The 24,759-nt window shown below is 32.7% G+C and overlaps 1 protein-coding gene across 7 annotated transcripts in view; it reads right to left on the reverse strand.

Annotated features, from left to right (window-relative positions):
- Window positions 1–24,759, reverse strand: part of LOC114934981 (uncharacterized) — a 32,234-nt gene that overhangs the window by 973 nt on the left and 6,502 nt on the right. Inside the window, exon 6 of one of the 7 annotated variants that reach the window (XM_029307715.2) lies at window positions 737–6,053. The exons of 1 other annotated variant lie outside the window; for it this stretch is intronic. In XM_029307715.2, the coding sequence (XP_029163548.1) occupies window positions 5,770–6,053 (284 nt within the window). In that variant the 3' untranslated portion in view covers window positions 737–5,769. 5 more of the 7 variants (XM_029307718.2, XM_029307714.2, XM_085485190.1 and 2 more) reach the window with 5 other exon arrangements.

Raw genomic sequence — 24,759 nt, forward strand, 5'->3', positions numbered from 1 at the left:
TTATATTAAAAAGATGGAGCGTTGTTTCTGTCTCAAGAATGTTAAATTCTGTATAAAAAATGAATAGTAATATTAATGTATTTCTCTTAACAAAGACAATAATGCTACGAATAGCGATATTAATTTATACAAGCACTAAATCATTTCTATATTAAAAAATATGACATCAATGTCTCTCAATAATTGCATAGTTAATTTCGCTAGAATCGCTTTTAAATTGCCTCGCTTCATCATTCAATGTCATCCATTCCAAAACTTTATCGTGCACTTGCAAGTACATTAGTAATTCGTTCTGTTCGCTTTTAAAATAATGGAAAATGTGTAATATATACATAATATACAATTTCTACTACCTGTTCATTATAATGAGATTCCATAAAAGTCTTGACTGATCATCATTATCTTGTGACTGGCGTGAATTCGTGACGATTCTTTTGACGTCGCCGAAAATTAAAGGCAAACTGCAAATTGCATAATTTTCGTCGAGAAATAACATAAATACGATTAATCGCTCTTGCTAAAATAAATTTTAATTATAATAAATTTTTATATTTATTAATGTATTTGAAATTAAACTATTAAAATAGATAAAACTAACTGAAGAATATAGAAAATATAGAAGAAAATTTATAAAGAAAGGAATTTATTACAATCCTTTTAGGAATAATTAATTAATTGGGAATAAAACAATGCTATGTGCTAATTATAAATACTAATTTCCGAATACACGAATATATCCATCAGAAATTCTTTTATTTACATTACTGGGATAACATCTGAAAGCGTATAGTCTTACACGATCTTTTAATTAAGTTACAAGCTCACAATTACGATACCGAACGTAACACCTGAATAGAGAACGCAATGTTTCGTGCTACCGACAATGGTGTCTCATATCTAATTAATTTCTAAACCCGCTGCGACTACATATATTCGCTGTCTTCTTCTTACAAATGATTAACCCATTCGAGACGAGAGACGGATGATTAGTTCATTATTACTCTGACGAAACATTATTTTTTGAGATCCTCGTTTGAATAATATGGTAGATTTTTTCGAAACAGATTTCGAAATGGTAACTTTAGAGTAAAACTCGAAGGGTTAAATAGCTTTTTTAGAACAGCTTTCTTGATTTTTCGCAAAATACTTACGACAGATTCTGCCAATAAATTTCTAGGATCGATAAAGACAATTAAAAAAATAATTTTCTTAAGAATGTAATGCGCAAAGTTTTTGTTTCGATTATTGGAATTTAATGATAATGTATACATTAATTTTTAATGATTTAAATATCATTAAAAATTATATTAGGTATTTTGAAATTTTCGACAATTTTTAAGAAGTTTGCGATGCAAAATTCATGATATTAATTTTTTTTGAAAAATTCTTTGCCTCGTATGTCCTTATCACTCCTAGAAGTTTACAGGTAAAATTTTGTATTCGCTGTATATTAAGTTTATTCATGTTTATATATTCTTTGTCAGTACTAAATTCTGTTACATCTGTTTTCCTAAGATACTAATTACCTGAATCTTTGCATCAAAACTTTAACGTCAAACACATCTACGCAGACCGAACCATATTTCGTATATTTCTTGTAAGAACGAAGATTTCCTCCTTCATTTCGCTGTAATTCGCACTTCATATCTCATCTTATGTCCTAGTAATTTTATATTTTCATCGATCTTATTTTTATCTCCGTTTATCTTCGCTTCATTATATCAAGACTATGACACTTTGCCACTTTAGGATTTTCTATCGAAATTCATCTTAATTTTTTTTATGTATTTTATATCTTTTTCGTGTATCCAATCTGTACAATTTCTTACTTTTGAAATACAGATCGCGATTTATCTGTTGCAGAGATGCTTAAATTTCGTTGCGAAGTCTTCATTTCTAAAAAGATATGTTTTGAACGTATTTGTGTATTTTAATTTTTTTTTTATTATCCTATATTTTTCTCTTTTACAGCTGTAAAGATAGAATATTACTTTGTGACACACGAAGCACAGCTTATAGAGAGCACAGCTCTCTTCTGCATATAAAAAATTAATTTATTCTCGTATATGATTTCTCTGCAAAAGAAGAAACATAAAATTATTAGTGTAACATTTCTTAATAGAGAATTAAGATTAATTTCGCAAAGTTTGAGAATCCCTGATACAGTTTCGCCGCGATAATCACGTACGGCTAAAAATACTTGTACACTCTTTCACGGCGGTGGCTTTGTATATTAACCCATTAAAAGCCAACTATTATTAACGATGGAAATTGCAACTGTCGTATTATCTATATCGTTTGATTTGGGGTGTTAAAAACACGATTAACTGCATCTCGCAGCGCGAGAATTTTCTTCTAAATGGCATTTAATGAGTTAAAATGAGGCATTCGTTCTAGAGACGCGCGATGACGCGCATTCTCGTGCTACGATCAACAACTATACGATAATTTTATATACGATCACTTATATATCTACGAGTAAATAGTCAGGTGCGCAAAGTGCGATGTCACTCTCGAAAATGAAACGAAATGCGGACGCACGCACAAATGCGTCGTATACTCGCGATTATTGTACTACTTTGTTGCATAACACTCTTGAATGCGCTCGCTAAAATAAGGTATCCCCGCTTGCGAAATCGCTCCCGCACGCGTGTGTATGTGTAGATTATTTATTTAATAACAACAATAACGGTAACGGTGAGGCTTTATTCAGATCTGTCTTTGGATACATGCAAACGGTCGAAATCAGCGTTTCCCTATTAAATTCTATATCAATCTCTTAAAACTATACGTAGCATTTTATAAAGTATAATAATCTCGCTTAAAAATAAATATTTCACCATTTTTTAAATCGTATACTTTCTATTATATTACGAATAATTGAAATATAAAGTATAATATGGATTCTTCAAGCGTTTGTATACATATAAAAATTAAATAACAAAGAAATCACAATTTTAATTAAAATTTTCTAAAATTACAATTAAACAAATTATAATAAATAATATATAACGAGTTTGATAAATATTAATATCTTCAACACTTGATTGGTTTTTGCTTAAACATAAAATTAAAATATAAAATTCTTTACGATACTGATATAGAAAAACGCTGCTTCCGCACTTTCATACAGAGACAATGTTTACACGAGGTCGATAACAAAATTAACAGCTACTTTCCGGATGCTCCGCATCGCTAGATATATTCTTGTCTATGGTAAATATCTGAAGAAGTCAATACGTAAACTGTAAAATCAGGTATTTGTATGTAAGGCACTGTCTATGCGCTGTCTTGACAGCTAAAGCTGAGAGGCTCGATGTATACTTAAAAGCTTCACTATCGAGAGCTGTACTATATCTCGTACTTCAGTATTATTTTTTATCAGAAAATCTTGTCTTTATAATTATTTCTTTTTAATTATAAAGGAAGTGGTTGCGTAACTGCTTTGCATAAATTAGAATGACTAAAACGATGGAATCCATTTGGAGATAATGAGAATGTCGTCGCGATCGAATAAACCTTTCTAAGCTTACACCGAGCCCAAGAATCGTTCGCAAAGAAATTTCGGCACATGGCATATATAGATAAACGTGTAAACATAGTCCGTGTAACGTGTCAGGGGTCGTGGCTGCGGAACGAGGATTATTATTAACGTTTACGGAGCAATGTCCTGCGAGGACATAGCAGCCGCAAGAAATAGAGAGAGAGAGAGAGAGAGAGCTTCCGGGTGCATCGAGGAGTATCAAAAAATAACTTCGATTTGTTATAGAGTCCTGTGTAAACGAGCGATAGAGATCTCGATAGTCTAATGTCTCGTACAATAATGACTAGAATCTTTTAAGACCGCCGATTCTCATTAATCCGGAGGAGAGAGGTGACTCTACAAAACTAGCCAGGCTCTACACGAAACTTTTCGCTGTATCGAAGAAATCCTTACAAGCGCGAGGATTTTTTTACGCGAAGTTTATTCAGCATAAAAAGCCTCGGAGAAGATCCTTTTATATAAAATCTGCCCTATATGAGGATTCGCTATGGTCTTTTTTAGATCGTTGCATTTTGCGCTGGAGGGAAGATCCTGTAACGTGTACGAAATCCTGGCTTCGCAATAGAGCCACCTCCGTTCATCGGTGACGTATACGACACTCAGATCCTTAAATACGTATCACTTAATTCTCGTTAACACGCCTAAAGCGTAATCCGCTAATGTAACACAATCGCTAACTGCGTTAATTGCACACTTAGCGAAGATAAATATGCGCGTACGCGGCAAAGCTAGACACATCAATTTTTTTTTCTTTTTTTTTCTTGCGGAAACGGACCAAGTGGACCGTGTGCTGATAATTATTATTATCAAAAGAATAAAACACGAAAACGTCAACTCCGTCCCGATCGTCTCTCTCGCAAAAACAAACATCAAAGCGCATCTATTCGCTACCTTTCGGTAAATTAGTAATTACAGAGTGTATCTGAAATATATAGCAATATATGTATATTCTAGAGCCGTGTTTTCTTTCTCTCTGCGAAGACAAAATTTCTTCATTGCTACCTACGTCAAATACATTCTGTCTAGTTTCACCACGGCAAGTGAACGGAATCGATGAACTTTAAATTAAATCGGATTATAAATATATATACACGAATCGCACGTGTAATTATTTTTACTCGTTATAAATCAGCTCTATCACTTCGATCGCCGAAAAATACATTTTATCTTAATATCTCATTGTATCTATTTTAGGACATGAATTTTTTATTCTGGTTCGCTCTCCGATTTCATTCACCCACCGCTTTTATACTCGTTAAATGTAACAAATCTGCGAATCGCTGACGATTCTACGGATTTCAACGTATCTAAATGCGTCATCAACAAAGATGCATAATATATATATTTTACGATTATATAAATATTTAATACTTCAGTAGAAATCTATCGTATTAGCCAGACTTAGAGATCTTTGAATAAATTATATTCATGTTTAGATAATTACATTGTTACTCTTATTGAATCAATCTGCTCTCGTATAACAACAATCGAATTTAGTCTGAGAACAATGTAAAATTATATACGTAAAAAAATGCTGTATATATTTTATTTGTTTGGGAAGAAAAAATGTGGCATGCAAGATCAATGTCTCGCGCTATGTTTGTTCCATCAGATTTGACAATAATTTCTTTACGACACGATTTTAGCACAACAGTAATATTTGTTTCAAATTTTCAATTGATGTATTTCCTGAGGAGAGCGTATTTTCTCCGATGTGTCAAATATACACGCATTAATTATTATCGAGAAGAAACTAGTAAGAAAAGGTGCACATAAGTTTTTCATTGCGAGAGCCTCGTTCTTACATCTCTTCGTTTGAAAAAATGATAAATGGCTCGGACGATCGTCATCTTAACACTATCATCAAATAGGCGCAACCTGCAATGCTTTTTTTTCCAGAAGAATTAATTCGAAACACATCAGTTTGTAATTGAAAAATACAAGCACTTATTTCTCTGCTACTTTTTATACAAATTAATATCTTGAAATTAGAATCTCGCGCGAAATATCTTGCGAAGCGAAATTAAGTTCAAGTTATTAGATTATAAAAACATGGAAGAGAGAAATTCGAACGCGTAGTATTAAGGTGACGAGGGGCACCGCCGCGATCGACACAGGGAGAGATCTCGCATAAGCAAACGCGGAGCCAATATCTGGCAAAAAACTCGCCAGGTCGATGGACATCTGTCATCCCTCTCTCGCGAGAGTGTGCGACGCGCGATTATCTACGAATCCAATTCGCTTTTCGGGCTGCGCTGCCTGTGGATCGTTTTTTGCAAAGGTATTTGGTGTTTCAGACGCATGTGACGCCGCAGGTCGGTTCTACGACTGAGAGTGGTGTGGCAGACGATGCAGGTAGTCTGGTTGCGATGCACTTCGAGGTGCTGGGTCAGCGAGGCAAGGTGCCTGTAAACGTTTCCGCAGAGCCGGCACGGAAAACGCCCCGGGCCCTGCATCACCACCTGACCAGTTGTATCGCCAACGTGCTTCCGATTGCGTCCCACCCCCCCTGCAACACATTAACACAGCCACGTGACCCGCCGATTCCTCATCATCAATTTTTATCAACGGAATCACGGAGTCGGGAAGGAGGAGACTTACAGGGCACGATGAACGGGAAAATCTAGGAAAGGAGGAGAGGGACACGGTGGTGACACGTTAACACAGGCCATTCATTGCGAGGGGATCGTCAGTCGATTACTGGTGAGACTTTTGCTGAACGAACTGTGTGAAAGACCTCGAAGCGCGAATCCTTCAACCCTTTATTTCGCAACTCTAGACCAGATCAATCTGATAAGCCACCACTATCACAAAATTCATTATAACGTTGAGTTGTCTCGAAAATTTGAACTTGTTATTTCAATTGCAAATTGTCATCGTGAAATTGATATACTATTACAGGAAAAGATCGCCAATCATGTTTGGTAATCACGTAAGAGTAACTTTTGCTGTGCTCTTTTCGACTTCCTGGCCTCATGGGGGGAATCGGGTGAAATTATCCCGCAGGTAAAGGGTCAAGATCGCGCGATCTGCTCCAATGTGTCGAGGAACGCGCGATAATGATTAATGATTCACATTTTAATCCATATTCGATGTGGGGTCAACGTGCACTGTATTTGGCCGATGTGTTAGCAGGCGCCAGGTAGGACGCCCCCGAAAGAGCGCGCGATCGACTGATGATCCTCCTCGAAGTGTTTGCGTGTATGTCAATTATTTCCTTTGATCGGCTCTCACTGATTGTGAGCTTCATTAATCACCGATCAAATCAACGACGGATTCAGTCACTATATACAGTACAACAGTTAGATCGTCATGCATAATATCGCATAATCTCGTCTTCAACGACTTTCTTATCTTTGGAAGCAGTTTTGGGGAGATTATTTCTATATGATTATTTCCGTTTAATTATAATATAAGGTAATTATGATTCAAGCAATTATAAATCGGTAATCATAAACTGGAAAACTATATACATTATCGAATCAAACTTATCGAGAAATTACGTTAAAAATGTTATATGTAATTCCATATATAATTTTTTTATGTATAATTTCAAATTTGTATCAAACTCTTGTATCAAAGAGCAGTATGCATGCATACATATTCTTTGATTGATAATTTTATTTCTTTATTTATTAATTATGATTACTCAATACCCCATAATCACTCATCATTAATTTAATTAGTCAATAATCATTAACAATTATTTTCTGCCCAATTCTGCTTAAAACATACACGTCACAAGTGCATCAATATCGCCAAACATTTTACAGTCAACATCATTATAATACATATCGCAGATATATATGTATGTATCGTAATAAATACGATTGTACAATTACATATCGTGAGAACAATGAAATCGACATGATTGTTATGCCAATGCGTTATTTGGCTAAAGCGCCGGCATAAAGTAGCACATGTAAGTAATTAAACTCGCTTCAATTTACAGTTGTAGCGAATTAGGTGAATTAGAAGATATCGCGAAGTGCAATGCTGCAACTTGTCTAATTGATTGTGTCAATTGCTTTTCGACACAAGTGTGTGTTGCGTGAATGAAAGCGCAAAGCGGTCCATTCAGTCATCATTATTTCGCGCAGTCTGTGCAATTTGTGCTCCGAAAACGAATAAAATTAACAAGGATGACTCAAGCAATGAATCGAATGTCGTAAGCCGGATGATATTCACGACAAGGAAAGAGGAGAGTCTTATTTATGTGAATTGATATTTTTTTCCAACTTTATTCACACATATGTCCACTTACATTATTAGCCTGCATAAGCCAAACATAGGATTACGTAATGATATATTATATATATATATTTTTTTTTATACTTTATGTATACATATATATGTCTCATCTTTTTCATTTTTTATAAATAATCAACTAAGGGAATATCAATTCATTTAGGGCAATATTAATTGGCGATCTTGTACTCATTTCGCACTCGTGGCCTTTGAGGAATGTGCACATTCGCTTTCTCTTTCGTAGTAAAATAATATTTCGTGTTTGTGTGTGTGTGTGTATATGACTAAACACCGTCATTCGATTAATTACACTTACGCGCGCATCATATGCGTATGCGCATGTGTGTATATGTAAATAAAACGCGAATAAATATATAAATATACGTGTATATATATAAATCTTATACTTCATTGAAAAAAAAAACAAATCAAAGGGTAACTTAAATAAAAGAAATTTTTTACGTAAAAAACAAAAATTAATAGCATCCAAACTTTGTGCTTCATGTATAGATACTTATATTCTATCAACGTTTGACTATAATGCAGAATATTATGCAATTAATGACAAACTGATTTATCAAATCATTGCAATTCATTATATATTTTCGTTTTTTCTTCATTATATTTAATGGCAATTAATTAACGTAAAAAATGTTTAATGTTAAAAATTTTTAAAAATGATAACACACAATAAAATATTTTTGTTAAAGAAAAATTAATTTTTAATTTTTTTTTTCAGAAATTGTGGTTGAAAAATAATTAAATATATCTGGAAATATTCTGATAATTCTAAAAAATTTTAAACCAGCTTGGGCAATAGTAAAACATAAAGTCTATCCCGCTTATCTCATTGCATCAAATCGTAAAAAAAGAATGCTCCGAAAAGAAAAAAAAGTTAATCCACAAGCAATTGAACTAGATGTAATTGCACTAAGTTTCGTCCTAGTTCGCAAACTAGAGTCGATTTGTACATTCTCACTTCATTTGACTCATGACTTTAATCGGTAAACATCATTCTCGAAAGAGATCATTATGCAGGTGGGTCTAATCATTTTAAAACAGAAAATAGCCTCTTTATGGACAAATCACTTATAAAAATCTTACTTATCGAATTACTTATCGATAGTCACTTTGCGGACGAACATTGTATCATACTCAACTAATTTCGTTTTTAGAAAATATAGTGTAAAATTATATTTACACCTGATATACGTATGATACTATGTGTCCGCATGTTCACAGATAATTTATTATTTGTGTAATTAATTTAATAATTTATATAATTTTTTTAATAGTAACCCTCCTCTTTAATAGTAATTTCTCTCTTTATAAAGATTGCATTGTATATATATATTTTTATAAAAATAACAAAATTAAGTTTAACTAAGTCTTTTAACTTATGCATTTTACGATTTTTTATGGCATTATTGTTCTTTAAATAAATTATGTTATCATTAAAAACATAATTACATATTCTTTTATAGCAAATATTATTTTAGTCATTTAAAATAAAAACTGCGAAGATACGCAGACGTGACTATCGACGACTCTGTAATGACGAAGTGAAATGTACCCATTGCACCATTCGTTGTATGAAATCGGAGCTGATAAAAAAAATAGAACAAACAATAACGACAACAAAATAAACAAACGAAATATACGATATTAACATTCGCGAAATGAAACTAAAATTAAATTAATGTACTATACAATAGTATATGTATAGTACATTATCTCGTTTACTATATACATATATAATAAAATTAGTGTATATTATATATATATATATATATATTAGATTTAGTATGTATATATTTGGCAAATTTCTGACACCTTAAAAACTATCGCACATGAGTATGCGTAATATCATAGATTTACGATCCAGGACCGAGGAAAGATCCCCAGAAACATTGAGACGTGTCGATTTATAGCGACATACTTAGCCAGTCGTCAAGACATTGTAAAAAACACAAATTTCGATACGTTGACACGTTCAATTAAAAAATAATGGCACAGAACGATTAATCGAATGTTAACTCGACTCGTTATTCACATCGATCATGGTAAAAATGCACGTGTGTATAAACATAAATATATATTATTGCTTAATATAATATATATAAATATATATAATTAAAACGTGCATATGCAAAAATAAAAAGATATAAAAAAAGAAAATATTATACAAGTAAAAAATAATGTATAAATAATTAAAACCATATATTTTTTGCTTGTTTCTTTAATTAAATTTATCTTTAATTAATTTTTCCGTTTGATTTTTCATGAAGAAATTTTGTTTCAAAGATAACTGATTTGATTAGGAAATTTTACCATGATCATGTAAATTACGGATCCTTGGCGATTGATTTTTCAGATTGATGATCTGATAGAATCGATCGCTGAAATGTATCAATTGCACGAAAAAAATGCACATTCCTCCTTACGCTATTAAGTACTGAACTCAAATTTGACTAGATAAAATAAATCGTTTCTGTTCTTCCTTCGTGTCTTTGGTTACAAAAATGTGTATGCGTTTATGCGTTTTGTGTATATGTTTATTTTGTGTAAATTGTGTGTCTTCTCATGTGCATTATACACATATAGATACATATACATACACATATATGTATGTGTACAAATGACTAGGGTGTAAAATTTAAGACAGGCATAATATAGGTTCCTCGTCGACGACTAGAGTAGAATAGGCCCGACAGTAACACATTAGAAACGTCACAGCAAATAATTATATACGTCACAATTTTTTCATAAGTATATCCTATCTTTAATAAAAAATAAAATCGATTGCACCACATAACGAGAGTTAAATTCGAGAGACGCGAAAAATATGGCACACAAATTAAACCCTATCAAAAAGGAAAAAGAGACAGAGAGAAAGAGAGAGAGGAGAGAGAGAAAGAGTTACTCGTTAAAATTAATTTAATACATATAATATCTGATATGTATATGCAGCAGATATTATTTTATTATAATTGCAATTAATGCAATTATAAATTATTGTAAATAATTATCGAATTCGCTGCTGCGAAGCGCAGGAACGAAAACTTTGGCCATTCATAGCAAATTGATTATTTCGTGTAATATTTAGTCGGATTATAAATTGCATCTATATGTTTGTTGAATATTAACTGAAAAGCAACAATATGATATAAAATATAGAAATTCTGCTTTCATAATCTATCTTTTTTCTGTATCTCCTTTTTTTCATCCTGTCTGACTTATTTGCGAGAATTCTACTATTATGCGCGCGTTTGTCTTTCTTACTACTTATTTCAGTCAATCGTAATGATTTCATTGTAGTCGTCTAATCGAATATAACTGCAGGTACTAACACATTATGAAATTGAATCTCAAGTGCGCCATAAAAATTGATTTAAATAAAGTGTAAAATTTTAAAAAGTATGCATCAAAATATCTTTTAACACATATATTAATTATATAAATTATATAAAAATATATATAATATACAAAAATTTTATATAATTATATGAATTAATATATTGTTTCGTTTCTTAATAAAAAGTTTATTATTCGTAATTAAAAATTCATTATATTTTTAATTTAATTCTTTAATCCTTAGATTAAAATACCGAAAAATTATTGGTCTTCATTAGCGTCCAAAATCTAACGAATAATCGATCTCTCTTCGACAAAATATTGACGATCGCAATATAATTCCCCAAAGAGCAATTAGAGATAAAATGTGGCGCATTGAAAAAATTAGCCGCGATTAGTAATAATACCGACGATAAAAAAATTCGGATAAAGATGAGGACCGCCGGTCTATCCTCCCTTGCGTCGACGGGACTTTTTCTTTGGTAGGGCATCTTCGCACTAAGGAATAGGACTAGAGGTGATTCTTTCCACGCTGCTCTCCCTAATGCGTATCGTGGTAAAGGTCGCGTTCGCGTCGATGCTCGAGGGACTGCCGGCGTTCTGCTGTGCGATCGCCTGGGCGGTCGACGACACGGAGATCGGCGCCGGCGTCTCGACGCCGCCTGCCGAGGCCATCCCCGCGGCCGCGGTCGCCGTCGTTCCGACCCCGCCGTGCCAGCCGTGGCGGTTCTTCAAGTGGCGCTTCATGTGCGTGGTGCGGCTGAGCACTTTGTGGCACACCGGGCACTGGGTCGTGCCCTTGTGCATATTCATGTGTTTATACATCGAGTCCCGATTCCAAAACGATTTACCGCAGAGTTTGCACGAGTGCGACGGCTGTTCGATGACCACCGTGTGTGAATCTAAATCAGACACAAATGTTCATGCTACGTCGTGGCCGAGGGCGTCGCGAGCCGGACCCTCTGCCTTTCGCTCTCTCGGAGAGCCCTATCTGGATTTTATCTGTCCGCGACACGCTGTCGAATTTTTCTTTTTTTTTTTTTTGTATTTCAGCGATTTGTACTCGAGTATTCTCACGATCCGTAACGTGACATTTCTCGTTTTTGGATTTAAATTCCACGCGACTAAACAAGGGATTCTGCTCATGAACAAGTGTCAAATGCAAATAATTTTGTATAGATATTTTTCTGTTCTCCAAAATTAATTGAAATGGAAACGAATTCTTTTTCGCAATACTTTATCTTACTTTAAATCCGTCATTAAAAATTCGATTTGTGTATGTCTCGTTCTGGATCACGACACGCGACAGCGAGTACAAAGGTGTCCTCGATAATTAAAGAAAGAATAGAAGGAACACCGAGAAAATTGCATATCAGTAACACAAGCTATGTCCGTACACTCGAAAAAATCTTACGTTTCACTCTCGTTTCTCTACCTACTTTTCCACTCGCTTACTCGGATCTCTCGGAAGAGAATAACAGCAGCAATGACAAAAAAAAACAAAAACAAAAAAGAAAATAAACGCACATGATGAGACTTACAAACAGGAGCAAGAGAGAGAAAAAGAGATAGAGAAAGAGAACAACAATCACGGTAATGACAACACACGCAGTAATTATAATACTCTCGGAGCAGCCATGCTACTGTGAGCTGTGAACGCCATAATATGAATAACAGCGAAAGGAAAACGTAAACAGAACAAATACAAATATACAAAATGTTCAATATTCATGCACAACACACATAGACATAATTCGGGCGAGATCTAATTCGTAAATCGTGATTGGAAGCCGAATATCGGGCTCAAAATGGCACGAGGTATATTGCTAATCGCATTTGCAGTGAACCGACAATCATATGTATTCCTCTGGATTATTATTAATATCGAATATAGATCGCATACGCGACTATATTTTGATATATATTAGGCAACATGTTATGCGCGATAAACTGACAATTTGTATTATTATGACATTCGCATGTTTGCTAAATTTGACAGAGTAGATTAAATTATGTATAAAAATATCTTTAAGTACATTTTATAAGATACTTCTATCGCTAGAAATTAGATGAAATTTCGTTACAATAAATTCTATTAAAAAATTTCTAAGATTTTATTATTTTTTCAATAATCTAAAGTGCAATTTTCTTATTCAAATTGTTTACCCAATAAATTATATGTTAAATATCAAAATAAAACACATCTGTGTAATTCATAATTATTATGAGTATTGGATATACAATATACATATGTACATATATATATGTATACGTTATATATATGTATATGGATGCTCTAGTATAAGTTAATCTCTCTCTTAATTAAAATTAAATTTTATACAAAAAAAGAAATAATGTTTTATCAGATATTCGTTACATCCAAATCTTAATGTAACTGCTGATCGAAGATTCTCGGAAGATTCCGAAAAGTGTTTGACTTTCATGCAATGAGAAAATAACGCACTCTTTGCTCAAAAGACACACGTACGGTTTCCGTATCATGGCTTTATTTTCAGAATGCAAAGTACAAAAGAAATGTATAACCTGGCACTTCGCATGTCTTACATATTCTACAGCTACGTCATAATTTACACATAGTACGATATTTCGACTACAGCGTAAATTTGTCATATTGTAAATTAATGAAATTTTCTATAACACTGTAAATCACTCTTAGAAAACTTAAGTAAAATCCGAACGGCGATCGAAAGCGGCTTATTCGTTTTGCTGAGATTTTCAAGATTGGTTTTATATGGTGCTATTTTAAAAAGAAATTTATCCTGCATGAATCTTTATTGGAACATTAATTTATGAATCAAAATAAAGTATTTGCGCAATAGAATATACGTATAGTATGAGCTATATAAGACAACAGAATAATAGTAATAATAATGCAAATGAATAATAAAAAAATATTTGTTCGAAAATTCGGACATATCAAAATTAAAAGTACGTCAACTGAACGTCGTTCATTACATCGTGTACAATTTTAAAGAAGTTGTATGTCATATGATTGTCGAAGAGTACATGTTGCAAATTAAATTCTGTATACACCGAGAATCTATTTCTCTCTATATTGACGTTTTTTTACAAGTTATTATCGACTCAAGACATATCGAGACAAGTCACATCAATTAAATACGACGATAAGATCAATTGACTGTGATCGACAATTGTTTAATTATTGTAAGTTCCGCGCTGAGACAGAAACGTGACATCCACATAAATGACAGTTTTTATACATATGACGTCAACGTATGTGTGATAATTGTATCTCGTAAATATTATACATAAATTACGTTTAACGTATAGATTTTGTGTCATTTTAGAGATGAACGGGGGAAACTGTCATCTCTGAAATAAATTGCGCGAGTGAAAGACTAATGAAGCTTTAAACAGACTATTCATCGATAATCCATTTACGAATATTTATATACGATTTCGCCAAATATAGTGACATGACAGTAATCATCCCCCTTTGTGCAATTAAACGAGATCGCTCGATAAAGCTTAATATGATTAATCTAGTTTCAATAAGATATGATGTGTATATAACATTTCTATGTTATATTTAAGTACCATACACATTGCAAGTTTCGTTCGCCGAAGGAAGAAAAGGACAGTCTTTAATCCAATCTTATACTCGTTACATATATTTACTATATACACGTCTTAAACTTCTCTCACGTTTGGAAGAATGTGGATAAAATTCTGCAAAAAGCGACCGGAGCTTTTTATTCTTTTCTATATCGAATAAGAATCGTAATACACGCGCGATTCAACCGCGCTGCAAATATTGCTGCTAAATATTTACTAAGGTTCTTTTTGCAGGATATAATCCATGTATGAGATTCGAAAAAAGAAACGAGACTATACTTGTAATTTTCATTTTGCTTACAAAATTGAAAAAAAATCAAATAAAACTTTCTTTTGTTTAAAGTGATCCTTTTTCAGTTAGTCTCGCCTTTTTTCGTGTTAAACCTCGTACTCAAATTAAAAAAATTGAACATTCACATTATATGGCTATCGATTATTAAAGACACGATGAGAAGATTTCTTATATTCAAAAAGCAATAAAATTGTAATCTTATGCAATTACAAAATAGTCAAAAAATCAAGCTGTTAAATCTTTTTACAAATGCTATGTAATAAAAATTACTCAAATATAAAACCATCAAAATAATAGTCGGTAATATTAAACAATTGCGTATAAAATCTTTATGGAATGAAGAATATTGTGCTTGAATGCATTCGATTGATATCAAAACGAATGAAAACGAAAATCTCTCGCGAGAGAAGATTTGAGCATAATTGTCATGTAGAAAGAAATAACTCATTGAAACATCTGGAAATTAATTTAACCAAATTATACCAAATTTCGTGAATCCCAGAGATATCAAATCCTCAAAGATTCTACAACACTTCACAATTATTTTGTATAATATTCCAATTATTTATAAGGATTCAAATCCTCACAAATCCATCCAAAACAAATATATAATTTAATCATCCGCGCGAACAACCAGATTAGCAATTCGTCAAAAGTTGAAATGTGTATTACGTCTGTAATACGTCGACGTAATCGTCATTCGTGCACGATATAACTTACGATATATGTCCATATGTTTTTATAGAAGAAAAATACTTTCCTACATCTCTATATCTATGCAATAACACGAATACCTACAAAAGATACATCTTAAATTCCTCGATTTAATTTCTCGCGGATGACAAACGCTGTCAAATATCAGCCTAATTCTACACGACGAAGACCCTGATTCGCCCTTCACCGAATTTCTCTACCGAGCCCTCGATTTCGTTCACGGCCGTTTCAACGGTTACTTCACCCCATGCACGTTCACCATGTGGCAGCGCATGGTGTACTTTCGCGTGAAGACGGTCTGACAGATCGGACAGATCGTGTCGCCCCTGTGTATACTGCGATGGTGGGCTAGGGAATCACCACGTGTGTAGGTTCGCCCGCAGACGTCGCACACCCAGCGACCGCTTTCCACCACGTAGTGCAGCTTTGACCTGCGCCTGACCCCGTCGAGAACGGGGCTCGTGTGCTGTTGCTGTTGTTGCTCTTGTTGTTGCAGTTGCGGTTGATGCTTCCCGTAATTGTGCTCTGATTCTGCGCACACAATCCAAAGTGTTTCCCATACACACACGATCTCATACTTTTATGTAATAATTTCGTCGTGCGCGCAAAGACGACATTTTTTTTTCTTATCTTTTCTCGTTTTTTTGTGTGTGCTTCGTTAATTCGCGATTTCGATTGTTTCAGTGTGTCCGTTTATTGTTATTTCTCTCAGTGAGCGGAGATAGTGAGACAACCCCGATAAGCACACACCGTCGTCGGCAAATTTCTTCTTATGTTTAGGATTATGTGTCGATTATGTGATAATTCATATGAGATAAAATACTAGATACACACAGCAGAATAAAAATAATAATATATTAATATGTGAATTTAAGTTTGAATCATTAAAAAATGACATATACGAGATAAATCGTTTTAAAATTTTGGAGAGGATGGTGATTTGAAATTTAAAGGGTTAAAATTATTTAATTTGCGATTATTTTAGTAATAATCATATATACAGTATACTAAATCATTTATCAAAATTTTGTCAAATAATATCACATTACTCTTCATCATAATATATATATATATACATAATTAAAAAAAAAAAAAAAAAACTAAAATATTATATTCTAAAAAATTTAAGTATTCTGCATTGTTCTTAATAACTTTTTAGATATATAAAAATTATATGCAAAAGTTCAAAAATTTTAAATTTAATTTGAATAAAATAGATATCACACGGGTGTGCGTTTATAACACAGCTGAATATGAATAAACTTTAAATGTTAAATATATTGTATGCTCTGCACTAAAATGTATTTTATTCTCACAATTAGTGCAGATAGGTAAAAGTTTGGTCTCAGGCCGTCAGGGACACTTTCGAAAAAATAAGGGGACGACCCATTATAAAAATTTATATATGTAAAATATTACAACACATATATGGTATATATATATAATTTGATATAAAATAATTGAATTTTTCTTAACTGTACATTTGTACCAAATAAGTTTTGAAATAATCGATATTATAAAGAGATTCGAATGATAAGTATATCTTGCAACAAATTAATTTACTGCATTTAAATAATATTAATTGTAAAATAAATTCACAACTGATTATTATAAAAAGAATAATTATTTCAAAAAAAAATATTTTAAGAAAATCTATTAATAATAATAATTAATAGTTCATGATAGCTGTGACTCAAAAATACTTTTAAATTTATAAAAAATGACAAGAAATTATTAATGTGTCTGAAAGGTTTCTGTTTCTAATTATCATCGTATTAGATTTCATTAACGGGTCGGCCCTTTAAATATTATACTCGCCAACGCATTCTGCAGTGTCGAGTATGTGTACCGTACATCGATACGATCAGGATATTTTGTGTTAAAAATTCATAACTAATGTAAGTAGGTATAGTCCCCATAAGCATGTTCAATGAAGCCTCCAGCCAGAAACGAAAAGGAGAATTTTTTGGGAGTGCCAAATGTCAAAAAGCTTGCGGATACCGAGACTCATGCGAAATTCTGTTTCTGTTGTGATATAATATAAAGGGACATATATTTTTTCGTACGAAATTCTAGCATCTTGAAATTCTAAAGTAAATCGTGTTGTTTTGAACAATCTGCGAATTTTTATTTTCTTTAATTTGTCGCTCGTCGCATGTTATTATTCCAATCGTCATTAATATAACAGATTTACAATAGTTTTACTTATCACTTTGATAGGTAATCATTTTTTTTTTATATTTTTACAAAAGCTCGCAATGTAACTCGAGTTAAATCGAGTATAATATCGAGTAGTGTGATAACACGAAATAAGTCGTATTACAAAGTACGTAAAATATGTAAATAATCTTACTAAACGTATTAATAAAAATCCCAGAACACGCGATGTATAATCATTATAGATGCTTGTGAAATAACATATGATGACACAGCAACACTTCGACAAACATACATACACAATATATTCATTCCAAGCAATTGTAATGTAAGATTTATTAATAAGATTTATGATATTCGCGCTTTTGCTCGAGTCGTCAAGAAGTATGTTTTTCAAATATAAAGTCGTAAAATATAATTCTCATGTTCTCATTACACATTTAGTACTAAATAAGACAATTATTACATTTTTATATATTAAATATAATATTTATATATATAAATTAAATCCCAAAAGCAAATAGTCATGTTTAGGGCTAAATGTGCAGCGAGAATACAAATTGATAAGTATAAAGCCAATAAGAATTTATGAAAATTGATACTGAAAAATAACACAATATTCATATTGTTTACGTATTAATTATTTAACAGTCTTGCAGTTTGAAATCAAGAAGCTTTATATATAAAAACTATCTAACCTAAAATAATAAAAAATTCGATATATCCTTAATTTTATATTTCTACTTGATGGCACGTCGTTTAAGTCAATACAGATTTTTCATAAAGAGTGTGCGTTCCATAAGTAATACGTCAATTTTATTTATGTCATTAAACTTAATTTGGCAAGATATTTTAAGCTCTTATAACATAAAAATAAAATATCAAACTGAAAATTTTTAATAACTTATTTTTAATCTTCATAAATAATAGATAAAAATTGTTATAAATTTTCTTGCAATACTTATGTAACACTATGTAGTTTTCAATCTCGGTCACCGATTCTATCTTTATCATTCTTGAATATGAAAAGAATCTTATCAAAATATATTTTATTGTTAGATTTTTCGATCATGCTCAAATAAATTTTTCTTCGCTATAAGATAAAATTATTATTCCGCCAAATTTCTTAATTTTTGATATTAACATGTTTGTTGCTGTAACAATAGTACTGTTAAGGCAAATTAATGTGCATATATTTGTATTTACAAAATCAATGATTAAAAAAATATTTGATAAATATCGTAATATATAGAAAGATTTCCTGAAATATATGCGCCAACGAATCATGAAATATTTGGCCTTGTAATTGTCTTATAGATCGCATGAAGAAACTTTAATCATCAATCCGATGTATTATATTGAAGCAACGCAGACACAAGTGAGGCTTACCAACGCAGACATTACAGTACGTTGTTACAGTGAGGGGTTTATTAAGCCCGTCCATGACATTATTCTCAAAACATTTCATACAGGGTTGCCTTACTCGTCTAGCCGGACCTTTCTTTTTTTTAAGAATATGATGTGATATATTCCGTGTTACAGTCCGAGCCGGAGATCTATCGCGAGACTCAACTCCTAGGTATTTAGTAGGTGACCATCTAGTTAGGTAGATTACCAAATCTTTTAATGATTCTACAACAGACATACATTTCACACCATTATATTGTATATATGTCATGAATGCTCTATATTTAATGCAAAAGGTTTTTTTGCGCAATTTTAATGAAATCTTATCATTTGATCTGATATGTATTAATAGAAAGAACTGTTGTGATTCATAAAAATTTTTAGCTTTGACAAGTAAATCTTATTTGATTTATTTTTTTCTTTAAGCATAAGTTTATTCTCTGTTTCATAATGAATAAAAATATATCGCTTGTCCTTTCATTATCAATTACTGACATTATATTTCGTTCATTTCCTTGTCCTTTCATTATCAATTACTGACGTTCATTATATCTTGATTTTATTTGATATCATCAGTCATGCGAAGTGTGTTTGATAACAAACATATCAGATTAAAAATTCAGCTTCTATTAAATTCCATTTGAAGCTATCTAATATATCCTTGTATTGTATTGTTTGCGCTATGTTAAAACTTAATTATACCTTGTGTAACATTTATTTCCTCAAGCACTCTCTCAGAACAGTTTGTCAATTTCGGCTAACTGTGAGAAATTAACACAAAATCTGCCATTATAATGTTTTCACACAACGAGATATTCCACATCAAACTGTCGCGAAGGAACCATCGAAAAAATTGGAAGAGAAGCCCAGGGGGAGAGGAGGAGGGAGAGTTAGCATCACTTTCGAAAGTTCGACTTTGCGTCGAACACATTGAACGTGTGTTCACGCTTATGGATGCGCAGCAAGTGTGACTTCATGTCGTAACTTCGACTGAAGATGCGCTGGCAAATCGGACACCTGGTCTGGCCTGTGTGCACATCCTTGTGCAGTGTCAACGACATCGGGTGCCCGAAACCCTTCCAACAAATTCTACAGCGAAACAAGAGGCCGGCATCCGCCGCGGCGGACTGTTCGTCGTCCGGGACGAGCTCGAAGACGCCGCTGGCAGAAACGGCGTCGGCGTCGTCGTCGTTGCCACCCGCGGCTCGCTCTACAAAGAAAACAACAAACACACAACGTCACCACGCATTGTTAGCCACGAATGCCGGCGCGCACGCGCGAATTCTTCTGGAACCGAATCGAGAGCTAATTGATAGCGCGTCCTTCATCGACAACCACCGTGTTCTGTTTGGAAAAGCTTGTACTTAACCCGTGAAAAATTGCTTGGCTGATCGCCGAGGAGAAAAGTTCCATCATCGCGATTGTCTCAAAGATTTAGAAGCACTTGATTTTTTAAATCCCCTCTCTCTATATATAACTGAAATATCTAGCTGTAGACTTTGGATGCTAATCTTTTAAAACTTGCCTAAGAGTAATTTTTCTCTGTTTTATTACAAAAAACAACTAATTTGTAGATTTTCCAATCAATAGAATCTAACTTTGTTTTTATTGATGACTAGCATCTATTTTTTTTTAAATATTGTAATACTTAGTAGTTTTATATATATCTCGAAAATATGTCCTATTTATATAATAAATTTCCAAACAAGAATATTTAATTAATACTGAGAAATTTGTTGCTTATAAATAAAATAAATTATAATTATAATTTAATGTATAAATACAAACGTACATATATAGTTGCATACATCATTATAGATACTTATACAGACATAATTTAATTGCAGTATATAGATAATATCATTATGTACAAGAAATATACACGATGAAAAAAATAGAAAGTGCTTCTAAATATCTGCAAGACGGCGATATCACATTTCATCTCTCCTCGTCAATCCTACACGCCCTTTTCCTACAGCGTAATAAGCGCAAGCTAGTAGAGCAAGCCTAATCAGGTCAGACAGAGGAAACAGAAGACACACGACACCATTGAAGAAAGATCAGAAGCTCGTTAAACCCCCAGGCGATCGAAAATATCAAAGAAGGATTCATTCTTCACGATATTAACCGAACTATTCAATGATATGAATTTTAAGCATAGATTTCTTGAGGATATGATTTATATAATACTCTTTTTAATGTGTTGCTTCGTTCTGTTCTCGTCTGTTTATTTCACGAATTGTTTTAACAGTTATTTCAATCATTTTATTTAAAAAGTTGCCTCGAGAAAACTTTATTTTCTTTATTTGCACATTAATTTTTCAGTACGTAATAAATTTCATGATATTGTCAAAATAATCTTAAAAAAAAAGAAAAAGAAAATTTTTTCTAAAAACTTTAATTTCCTGTATAAAATTATATGAAATGTTATTTTATTATCTAGGTTAGAGAGTATTATAATGGAATATGCTATCTCTTAATTAAAATAAATATCCGCTCCAAATATTTTCTATATGACTACAATAAATTAAATTTTAAAGAAAGATAAAACAAAAATTATGACAGAAAACATTTAATTCGTTTGCTCTTCGAACTTTGTGTAAATGACAATAATAATAAATGTTGTAATAAAAAATATTAGTCTATAGTAATTTGTAGTATTGCAAATGATTATATGGCAAGTATGTAATTTATTTCATGATTAAATAAACGATGTTAAGGAAATTCTATATCTATCCTATTAAGAGATCTTCGAAACTGTGTGCAAACCGCATAATGCACCGAATTAATTTGGGGGATATTACATTTCTTATATACTGTACAAACTTGGAGATTATCTTACAAATGTAACAAATTAAATTGTAATAGCTGCCTTAATCTTTCCTAACAGATAGGAAATCGTGCTCTATTCTTTGTACTTAACATTTTCTTAATGAATCGGTTATAGATCCTTACGGTAACATTATTATCTGTACGAGATCCTGAATCAATAATGAATATGCACGAGACCGATAAAACTGACGTATAATCAATATTTGTATTAATAAAGCTAAATATAACAATTTTACAGAAAGAGTCAAAATTAAATTGATTTTACTTTGTTACAAATTGAGTCTTATACTTATAATTTGTTGCATTTCTTCAAATTCATAATGTCTCAATTTTAATTTTATCAAGTGACATATATTATAGTGACAATTATGCTCAAATTCTCGTAAAATAAAATGCAGAGCGAAAGAGAGAAATAAAGAGTGATTCGTTAATATTCTCTCAAAGCAATATAAATATAGAAAAGTACAAATATAGAAAAAATATAAAGTTATAAAAATTTATAATCTTTTAATAATTTATAATTATTTCTCATTATTTCATTATTATATCAGTTGATAATAACGTATATTATTTGACCGAAATTGCTACCGTTTCATTTCATGATTACGTAATTACTTATCGCTTCTCTTACATGTTTGATTTTTCGAATAAATGTTAAATAAATATGATATTACATTTTATGTGAAAATTTGATAGAATATAGGGATAATTGTTAAATTAATTTCGACTACACTCTCAAGAGAGTAAAACAGTAATCTCATGTAACTTACAGCGCAGCGTCATGCCAAATATTATGATTCGTTAAAAGTTATGTTATCATTGCGATTATGATCGCAACATGTCCACAGTTTTTTTGTAAGATAAATCACAATATATATATATATATATATATATATATATATATTGCGTTAACGCGCACAGAATATTTAGGAGATGTTACGTAATTAACAAAATAATTAGTAAGTACGCAACGTTGTATCTCCATCATATTTATTGGGGGACTAATAATATTATATTATACATTTATAATATCGCGTCGCAAATTAAATCTAATTAGAGAGAGTTCAGTAATTAATAAATACTTTGTATAAAATATATATTATCTAACATGGAAGATGAAATGCAAAAAGTTAAATTGAAAGAAAAATCTGTATGACTAAACTATTAATAAATATATCTTAAGAGTCTGAAAATTCTGTCTACAAAATGTTGACAAAAATGAAAAAAATTGTCATCACATTAAAGATTATAAAAAAAGATTTTTAATAAACGTAACACAGATTCACTGCCATGTAACTGAACACTCTCATTGTCATGTAATATAAAAATCTCACTGTGAATTTCTAACTGAAATAAAAATTCAGGTAAAATTTTGGCAAAAAAAAAGAATACTCGTTACTAAATCATCCCTTACTAAATATACCAATCCAATGGCTCAGTTCTATATGTAATATTACATATACGGAGCTACATCTCACCTGCATAAAAGAAGCACGAGATTCGCGTGCATCGCGTGAACATACAAAGCTAATCAAAGCTTCCCTTCCCACACTCTTTCTCTCTTTGTGAAGTAGAGCTATATCGAGGATGTCTCTTTTCTATACCAAATTTCACCGTGCTTTGCCCGATCGCGGACGGAACGTTAGTACTTTTTCACTGCCGGCGAGGCGCTACGACGAGGGTTGGTGCTAGAGGGGCGGAATGTGCGAGATCGAGCGCATTTTGTGATAATCGACGAAGCATGGCCAGCGGCACAAACAGGCATTGCAGGGCCAGCATTTGAAGCGAGTTTGCCTGAGCTTGCCGCGTGACGTTACCATGCCGCGCTGCTTGCAGTGCACGCACACTTTCCCGTGGCCGTTTGCTTTGCTGAGGCTATGCGGTTGACCAGATACGTACGTAAACCCTCCTGGAGAGAAACACAGTGTTGTGGCCAACAACAAACACAATGCACTGTCGGGCTGTGTCGGGTTAGTCAGTTTTTTCTTTTTTTAGAAGTAGTAGGCGCGGTAGGGGCATGCAGAGGCAACCATTGGTTAAACATAGTTATACAACAACAACAAAAAAAGATCTGTCTGTGTACATCATCACCCGGACAACAATAACAAACCGCGATAGCAGCAGCAGCAACAGCACCGACCCCCAGCACCAACCGCAATAATCCCACAATCGCAGCAGCAGCAGTAGCAGGCACTAGAAAGCTGTGTCTACAGCATGTGTCATCGGTGACTTGACATACCACCGGCCCCATTTCTCATCGCGGTCGTTGTTTTTTTTTTTTAAACATCGCGCGAGTTATGACGTGTATGATAACATTGCTATGTAGTTTCAACGTGCGGGCTTATGCATCGTTCCGATGATTCCCCTCTTCGTAGGAGAGTTCACCCGATGCTTTCTTTTCTTTTTATACTTCTCTGTATATTGATCTGGTCTGGACTATTTTATACATGCTCGGAGTGATTACGGGGTTCATTACGGAGCACAATGTAGCAGCTTTCCTTCGGTTAACACGAGGGCATGTAGAGAAACGAATTCATGGACACACGTGGATTATAATGTATAGCACTTCCGAGTCGTTCCAGGCTTCGTTTTTTTTTTTATCGATCTTTCGATT

This window comes from Nylanderia fulva, unplaced genomic scaffold (genome assembly GCF_048542155.1).
Source record: "Nylanderia fulva isolate GAGA-0341 unplaced genomic scaffold, ASM4854215v1 Scaffold35, whole genome shotgun sequence".
In the NCBI taxonomy this organism is placed as follows: Eukaryota; Metazoa; Arthropoda; class Insecta; order Hymenoptera; family Formicidae; genus Nylanderia; species Nylanderia fulva.